Source organism: Aedes albopictus, chromosome 3, assembly GCF_035046485.1.
Source record: "Aedes albopictus strain Foshan chromosome 3, AalbF5, whole genome shotgun sequence".
NCBI classification, from domain to species: Eukaryota; Metazoa; Arthropoda; class Insecta; order Diptera; family Culicidae; genus Aedes; species Aedes albopictus.
The window spans coordinates 219,196,053-219,205,584 of record NC_085138.1 but is presented as its reverse complement, the minus strand read 5'-3'; the positions used below and the strand labels follow the sequence as shown (position 1 = coordinate 219,205,584).

Here is a 9,532-nt window from a genome sequence, read left to right as displayed (position 1 = left end):
CAGGCCAAGACTGCAAAGTGCCCAATGGATCCTGGGTACATTAAAACGGTAGACACCAGTGACGAGCTTGAGAACGCGACGCAATACCGCAGCTTGGTAGGCGGCCTGCTCTACCTTTCGGTATGTGCCCGGCCGGACATAGCCGCTAGCGCGGCCATTCTAGGACGAAAGTTCTCCAAGCCCACAGAACGGGATTGGACAGCTGCCAAGCGCGTACTGCGTTATCTACAAGGTACGAAGGAGTACTACCTGCACCTGAGAGCCGGTGAGGGTAGCGTACTAGCAGGATACAGCGATTCAGATTGGGCTGATGATGTCGAGACGCGCCGTTCGACGTCGGGATTCGTGTTCAAGTTCGGCGACGGAGCCATCGTTTGGGCCAGCAGACGTCAAGCGTGCGTGACACTCAGCTCCATGGAAGCCGAGTACGTCGCGCTTTGCGAGGCAAGCCAAGACGCCATCTGGCTGAGGCACCTCCTGCACGATCTTGATGAAGAACAAGTAGGACCGACGATTTTACGAGAGGACAACCAGAGCTGCCTGACGTTTGCAACAACAGGGCGGTCGAGTCGCAAATCCAAGCATATCGACACAAAAGAGCGCTTTGTTGAGGAGCTCTGCAGCAGTGGACAGCTAACCCTGGAATACTGCCCAACCGACGTCATGGCAGCTGATGTTCTAACGAAGCCGCTAGGACCAGGTAAGCTCGAATGTTTCCGAGAGATGCTCGGGATTTTAGCGTAAAACGGAAGCACATTGAGGAGGAGTGTCGGAAAGCAATGATTTCGCCCTTTTCATAACTTTGTCCAGACTATCCGCACACCCCTCGCTCCTTTTCTAGAGAGATGAACAGACAACTATTATAACAACACAAGTTTGCCGCGAACCGCGTTTTGTACACGTATTTTTCTATCGCTCAATAAAAGTCAATTTGTATTCGAAGTTTCCTCGCGAGTTTCTTGGAGTTTATTCCCAAATCCGATTCCCTCTGATCCGCTGGTGCCTGGCTAATCTCCGCCGCGTTGTTCGACACTCCGCTCGTCGTCGTGTGGTTCCGGAAGGCTTCCGTTCCGCAGTCGATAGTCCGACAACGACAGCATCCACAAAAAGTTGATCGGCTTCGCCTTTTTCGTCTTGTTTTTTAGTCGTTCTCCTCCCCATCCGCTTACCGACGATCTAAAAATAGATTGTTGAGCTGCCGCAGTTGCTGCCGTCACCAACACAATCACATTCCGGGTTTGTTAGTGGCAAAAGTGCAGTCGTTTGAATCAATCCATTATTTCATGTTGAAAATACCATATCTTTGATTGTTTTAACAAACTGTCAAAAATTTCGACAAATGAAAATATTTGTATTATCAAACAATAGAACAGTTCAGTTTAAACTAGAAATCAGTTTGTCGCTATAGTTAACTGAAAAATCGGTTGATTTGAACTAGAATTTAATTGTGTTTACAATTTATTTTTCTGCGTGAAATATCATTATTTTTATCTGTGCAGAAGCACCGAGAACAGACTTCTATCTTTGCTTTCTGCCTTGTGTAAAACTTTGTAACGGTCATATCAGAGTATGTCGTTATGTTCCCGTTGCGTGGTGCCAGCGTCCCATCACTTACATTGTTGTGTTGTCAGTTTTGTTTCCAGTGCTCGCCGTTTGGCGCTCGTGTCGCCAACATGTCCACACTGCCATCGTGGAGTCAAATCGACTTAATATGAGGGGCGGTCTCCGTTGGTGGCGTTGAGATACACTGTATTCTAATGTTCAACGACAGAAGTACACTGTGGTGCATAATTGATTGGACAAATGCCGATTTTCATACAAAATGGCCAAGTTTGAGACACTGTAACTATGATTTGCGTTGATGGATTGAGCTCATTTTTTGACACGGAACTATTAATATGCTCAATTTTACGTATACAAAGTACAAAATGTTTTCGTTCACAGGTTTGGGCGTGACAAGGCGTTCAAAATGTGCAAAAGCGATCGGACAGCGGTACGCGTGTAAATCAAAGGGGTACCGCTGTCCGATCACTTTTGCACATTTTGAACGCCTTGTCACGCCCAAACCTGTGAACGAAAACATTTTGTACTTCGTATACGTAAAATTGAGCATATTAATAGTTCCGTGTCAAAAAATGAGCTCAATCCATCAACGCAAATCATAGTTACAGTATCTCAAACTTGGCAATTTTGTATGAAAATCGGCGTTTGTCCGATCAATTATGCACCACAGTGTACATTACAACTTGATGTTGATGTACACATCAAAATTAAATGTCAGGCTTATGCATTTTTTTATTCGGGGAGTGTCACCTGGGAACCTTTGAGAGCCATGGTTCTTTCGAGGACCTTGAGAAGGTCGTTTTGAAGGAGGATGGAGGCTCCGTCGGTGACATCCATTTCGATGAAGCTATCGGTCAATCTCCAGGCTTACCACAAGAACAGTTGTGTGCTTCAGATACCATGATGATGAACATGGAAGAATTTATGGAAGAGTAGACAGAGGAGTGGTTGGATTGTGAAAGGTTTGAAACTAACAATGAGATTATCAGGAAATATGAAAAGATAATAGAAGAAAAACAGAAACAAATTGATAATTTACAGTCTGTTATTGAGAGTCATGGAAAACTTCCAGCAGGTTACATCCTAGATGTTAAATGTTTTGAAGGAAATGATAAAAAACACGTCATTTCACAGGACTCCAAGCAGGACTCCCAAACTATGCTACTTTAAAAATTGTATACGAGTTTGTTCAAAAAGGAATACTAACATTTCCCAGTATATTAAGTAAGGAACAAGTATTTATTATGGTATTAATGAGACTGAGACTAAATTTGCGTTTCACAACTCTTTCCTATTTATTTAATATTTTTAAATTTTCAAATTTATAACTTCTGAACCTTTGTGCATATCTTTATGTCGATTAAAGGGCGTTGAATTGTTAATAATTTTCAAGAAAAACACGTCGAAAGAACTTAAGTGTGTTTAGGGGTAGTAAATATGTTAACTTTTTTAAAATATTATCATGCTTTCGGAATCAAGGGCCTGATAAAAATATATAAAACAGGAAAATGTGTTATCAGAAAATTTAAAATGTTCTTGAAAAAAGGAAATTTTCTCACTGGGAGTTAAATCGGAACACTTCTTCTTCTTGGTGTAATGTCCTAACTTGGACAAAGCCTGATTCTCAGAGTGTTCCATGAACACTTTCACAGTTATTATTGTTATTATTTAAATGTGACCTTCCTCTGCCAATAACAATTACCTGTCTATATCGTATGGCAGGCACGAATATACTCTATGCTCAGGGAATTGGAGGACACTTCCTTCACGAGACATTCCTGTATCGACCGGGAACCGAAGCCGTCACCCCCAGCAATCGGAACATGCTCCCATTAAATTTTATTCTGTAAAATATTTAACACATTTCCACTTTCATTGCCGGACAGGCGGTGAAAGTGACGTCATAAATATCAATACTTCACATTAAAACGTCGAATAAAATTTCAACCTTTTCTATTATTGTTCGTTTGACAGGTAAGAGTATAAGGAAAAAGGTCGAAAAAATATTCCTACGATTCTACGTATTGTTGTGTTTACTCCAGCCACTTATATAAAAAGCTTTGAAAAGTCGAACCATAATAAAGATATGGAAACATCAGTCTCTTGTTTGCTCTCGTGTCTGATTCTTGTTGTGATCATCGCCACCATTTTCGTACACTTGTTTCACGCAGTGGTGGTCTATGCACTTTTTAGCCAGTTGTACATAGGTACCTGCTCGAAGTGCTATGTCTGGCTTAGTGGTGAACTCTTTTTACCATTATTGAGGCCACAATAATTGAAGAACAAAAAAAAAGTTATGCCAGAAACGCAAAAACCGTAAGTCGACGAATCACCAGTGTTCAATCTCATCTCAAAATGCCATCACTGAGGCAAAAGGCAAGTAAATAGATCGATATTCGCTGAGGGGAAGTGAAAATTTCCAGTTTCCATTATTTGTGGGCTATGCATTGCAGGTGACTACCTACTTTAGGCAATTTAGCTTTATTGCTGATCGTGAGGAACGAATTACTCCTGAGAACAAAGTGTCGGATGGATCCTTCATAACACGGTATCTGGATGGGTGAGTTCATTGCCTTTCTTAAACGCATGAAAAAAAATATGTGTATGTAGGTACATATCTGTACGAACATTGGGATGATTTTAAAATTATTGATGCATGATACAGCCATGAATGGTTTCGTGTCCTAGGAGTTACCGCGTAAGTTAACTATGAAAATTTGATATCAATCAAAGGTGAGTACTTGAAACAAAAAAAAAAAAACAAAAAGAGACGCATTGTATTTCAGTCCGCAATTTCTATGATTATGCGAATGTTATTTACGTATTCCAATCTCGTCCATTGGGCTAGAAGATTCAAATTGTCTACCTTCAGGCGTTTAGCGGCTCTTGGTTACACTGTTTTGAATAATGTAATAACTTCAAAAAGGGGTCTTCAGTTAGCCTAGTTGTAAGACTTTGGATCGCCAATCCGGAGACGGCGGGTTCAATTCCCGTTCCTGATCATTGTACTACATGCAATGGCAGGCAAATATTAATAACACCGTTCTACACTAAATTTTGTTATGGGATGAGGAAAAAAAACAGGGGTTTGGGACCCTAGAAGTCTCATAGTGAAAGAATTTTTGAAAAATATTGAACCGGGCCTTCTCATTTTATGACCGAAATTTGTATGGAGAACTTGGGGTGCTCAATTGATATGTGAGTCAGAACGCGCTGTGTTAGACAATAACGAAACAAACCTAAATATCGAAAACGCCTAAATATATGCACGGCACATTCTAATGCGCATATAAATAGAACACCCCATGTTCTCCATACAAATTTCGGTCATAAACTGTGAAGGCCCGGGACAATATTTTTCAAAAATTCTTTCACTGTGAGACTTCTAGGGTCCCAACCCCCTGTTTTTTTTTCTCTACTCAAATTTTGTCGAGCAGTGTAATTGTTGAAGTGCTCAAAAAACGCTAAATTGAAGAGAGGTAGACCAAGTTCCAATGGGAACGTCGAGCCATAAAGAAGAAAAAGATAACTTAAAAAAAATACTGCTATACCATTATGAGTCAGAGTTCTATATATGACACCGTACATAGACGCCAACTTGCGACGTAGTAAGGGGGCTAAATTGGACAAAATGAAACTTTTTGCGGCTGATTGCACTACTTTTCAGGTTAATATTTCTAATTTGCATGAACTACACCAATTTACAATTATAAAATTTGACACAAACGTGTGGATTACACTGTGAGAACAGAGTTCTGTTCAAACAAGGCTATATGCAGTTCTAGTCGAGTAGTCTAGTCGACACCCTACACAGCCAATCGTTGAAAGAATCCTAAAAAATGTTAGAAACAAAAGCGGTGGGGATGATGATGCTAAGAAGGTTAATGTCACCCCTTGGTCCTTGGTGTATCCTGGGATAGGACACAAGTATTTAGTCCGTGTCCTGGCCCTATTGCCTAAGCTTAAACGTCTTTTCTCGCTATATGCAATTTGAGCTTGAGCTTGAGCTTGATTGACCGCCCGTGGATGCTACTCCAGTATCGCCAGACCACCTACACTCACACAAGGACCAATGAGATAACTGCCGGGGACTAGCAGGCATCTTCAGTGTGTGAGCGTTGGTGATCTTCTATTTTTAGGCGACAATGGCGCCTGCCATGTCAGGTTGCAGGTCAATGTGGGGAAGGGGTAAGGAAGTGATGATTGCAATCGTTTGTATCCACATCTGGCCGAATATACCTCTGCGCCAGCACAAATTCATGCGGATGTTGGAGTGTTGGTGGGAATTGGTTGGCAGAAGGTTCACACATTGGTGTGTGGATACCAGAGGAAGGTGATAGAATTGTGTGTTTTTATTATTTTGAAGATGTGCGGCACAGCTCGCTTGATTGCATAACTTGTAGGCGTTTTCTAATAGGATTGTGACACTGTGCTGTGAAAGTTTGGAAGGAAGGGAAACGGCTTTTTCAACCCGTTTCTGTTCTAGCGACGGCTATGAACATGTTTATATACATGAGTTGTATACGTAGAGAGCAGAGAGAAAGTATATAGAAAGATACAAAGTAGGAGGAAAGGGACGGGCCAGGGATTGAACCCAGGACCTTCTGCTTATAAATCAGAAGCGGTAGCCACTAGACCACCAAGCCCGTAAACGTCTTTTCTCGCTATATGCAATTTATACAGAAACACCAAGAGGTATGCTTTATTTACTGCTATCGTCTGTTTATTAACCTCACTGAAGGGTTTTCAAATTACATACATTTAGGCGTATTCTGGATATGAAGGAATGCTGTCATTAACCTTTGCGTCACCAACGTATTTTGCGCACTTAAAATTTATTGTTCATTTAGCTCTATTTTCTTCAATTTTCACCCGATTTTGATGAAAATTTGACTAAAGAACCGGAAATTACTACCGTTTCATAGAATGCATCGGTTGGGCAAGTTGATTGACCGGTTTCGGATTTATACGGAAACCCAGTGGGGTACGTCGGTTGGCCAAATGAGATCGCCTTCAAACATTTTGCTCAACAACAACGTTTTGGTTATTTTTTCAATTTGTGGCATATTCTCGGTAGATAGACCATAGTAAAACCTAAATAAGGTCTTGAATCTCTTAACGAAGTGTGTTTTCACGAATTGAAATCAATTTTGAATATTGGGACGGAAATCGGTAAACGCCTAAATGTATGCAATGTCTTGTAATTTCATGTAGTTAGAACTTAGATTTCCGTCCCAATTTTCAAAATTGGTTTCAATTCGCGAAAACACGCTTCGTTAAGAGATTCAAGACCTTATTTAGGTTCTACTATGATCGATCTACCGAGGATATGCCACAAATTGAAAAAATAACCAAAACGTTGTTGTTGAGCAAAATGTTTGAAGGCGATCTCATTTGGCCAACCGACGTACCCCACTGGGTTTCCGTATAAATCCGAAACCGGTCAATCAACTTGCCCAACCGATGCATTCTATGAAACGGTAGTAATTTCCGGTTCTTTAGTCAAATTTTCATCAAAATCGGGTGAACATTGAAGAAAATAGAGCTAAATGAACATCAAATTTTAAGTGCGCAAAATACGTTGGTGACGCAAAGGTTAATCAAGGAATGAAATTACTGATCAAATCCTATCAAGGTCGTATTTTTGGATTTGTTCAACAGAAGGCATCTGAAAAATGATTTATTCCATGATTTTGAATTTTTATCCACTTAAGGGTTTTTTTTTTTTTTTTTCCTTCTAAACCATAGGGGGATAATCTGCTCAACAGACACCCTAACAGAAGGTTAGGGTAGTGTAGGTCTGACAGGCTGTCTTCTACAACAAAAGTAAAATCCAGGACTACTCTCTCCTCGTACCCACTAAACCATTCCTATGGTCGCCAAACCCTACGTCTCTCCGGAACCACCAAGAAGGTATTGCTTCAGAGAGGGGCTAGTGCACATCGCACCCACAAGGTTAGCTGCGTAGCCTGCAGCAACGAACATCGATGACTCGCTTTGGAGAGTCCATCACGGTAGCATGCTGGCGCTTAGCCAGTTTCCCGAGTGGTCCTCGCCACTCCCTTTGTCCTCGGAAGGCGGGCAGGGTCAACCCCGCCCGCGCCCTACTGCTGAGCGGACATCAAGAACTGATGCCCACGTGCAACCCGATCTGACCTGCCCGCAAGGAAGGGTATCACTACCCTTCAGGCCCTATCAGATGCACCCGTAGGTTGCAGACAGCAGGATCTCACCTACCCCGACCCTTGCCGGGGACCCCTTTCCAACCGCGGGCTCGGATCCAACCCAGTAGACCGACGCCACGACAGCACCGCTACCGGGACTTCCTCTCCGCGGCCACTTAATCGTTGTAAGGGTCGATCTCGACCGCAGGGCACCGGTATGACCTACGAAGCCGACTCCGAACCCCTGGACCACCTCTTGTACTACATCTGGACTAGCCATTCTCCGAGTCCACGCGCCACCTCCTCTGTAGCTCCCAGACGATGTGGGTAATAGCCGTTGAAACGGCGTTCCAGCCAAACTCATCCCTACACATCCTCTGGACCAAGTTGTCCGGAGTTGTGTCTTCCCCGCATGTGGCAAGCATGCGGTCACGCATTGTGCGAAAACGCGGGCACACGAACAAAACGTGTTCCGCCGTTTCCTCTAAACCATTGCACACTGGGCATTCGGGAGAATCCGCATGCCCGAAACGGTGTAGATACTGTCGGAAGCAACCATGACCTGTAAGGACCTGTGTCAGGTGGAATGTGACTTCCCCATGGCGCCTATTAATCCAACTATCTACCCTCGGTATCAACCTATAGGTCCACCTTCCTTTGGTGGAGCTGTCCCACGCGCGCTGCCATTTGACCATAGAGGCCATCCTGACAGTCCTGCGTATGCCTCTTGTGCCGCGCATTTCGAAGCACTCCATGTCCTCACTGATAAGAATGCTGATAGGCACCATACCAGTAATGACGCAGAGAGCGTCGTGTGACACGGTACGGTACGCGCTCGCAACCCTCAGGCACATAAGCCTGTAAGTACTTTCCAGCTTCCGTCGGTAGCATTTAGTACTTAGCGCGGTGCCCCACGCCGGGCCGCCATACCTAAGTATGGATGTAGCAACACTAGCCAGAAGCTTGCGCTTACTGGCGTACACCGCAGAGCTATTGGACATCATCCGGGACAGTGCCGCAATAGCTGTGGAGGCTCTTTTACAGGCATAATCGACGTGGCTACCGAAAGTAAGCTTATCGTCGATTATCACGCCCAAGTGTTTGACGGAGCGCTTTGACAGGATAGTACAGTCTCCTACACTGATCTCCGTCTGCTGCTCCGACTTCAGGTTGTTAACAACCGTCACCTCTGTCTTGTGGTGAGCCAGCTCCAGTTTCCTGGACCGCATCCACGCCTCCACAACCTTGATCGAGTGGTTGGTAGTCAACTTTACCTCCTCGATCGTTTCACCGTAGACTTCGAGCGTAATGTCGTCGGCAAATCCGACAATCACCACTCCCACTGGATACTCTAACCTCAACACCTCGTCGTACATGACATTCCATAACACCGGACCCAGGATGGAACCTTGCGGGACTCCTGAGGTTATGTGAAAGCACTTCCGACCCACCTCCGTGTCGTAGACTAGTACACGATTCTGAAAGTAACTTCCGAGAATCTTGTACAGGTACTCCGGTATCCCCAGACGCAAGAGCGCATCGGCAATAGCAGACCAGCTGGCGCTATTAAACGCATTCCTTACATCCAGAGTCACTACCGCGCAAAAACGAATTCCCCTCCTCTTAGGCTCGAGTGCTTTCTCGGCGGTTTTTGTAACCGACAAGATAGCGTCTACGGTGGACCTCCCCTTCCGGAAGCCGTACTGGTTACTCGAAAGACCATTTTCGCCCTCGGTGAACCGCAACATTCTATTGAGGATGATCTTTTCGAGCACCTTCCCCGCCGTGTCAATCAAGCATATTGG

General features: G+C 43.9%; 1 protein-coding gene across 1 annotated transcript in view; it reads left to right on the top strand.

Moving 5' to 3' along the window:
- The first annotated feature begins 3,607 nt into the window (after window positions 1–3,607).
- The window catches only part of LOC109411936 (PP2C-like domain-containing protein CG9801), a 30,273-nt gene continuing 24,348 nt past the window's right edge, over window positions 3,608–9,532 (top strand). The window contains exons 1-2 of the mRNA XM_062858964.1: window positions 3,608–3,939; window positions 4,017–4,123. Coding sequence (XP_062714948.1) covers window positions 3,919–3,939; window positions 4,017–4,123 — 128 coding nt within the window. The 5' untranslated portion in view covers window positions 3,608–3,918. The remainder of the gene's footprint in view (window positions 3,940–4,016; window positions 4,124–9,532) is intronic.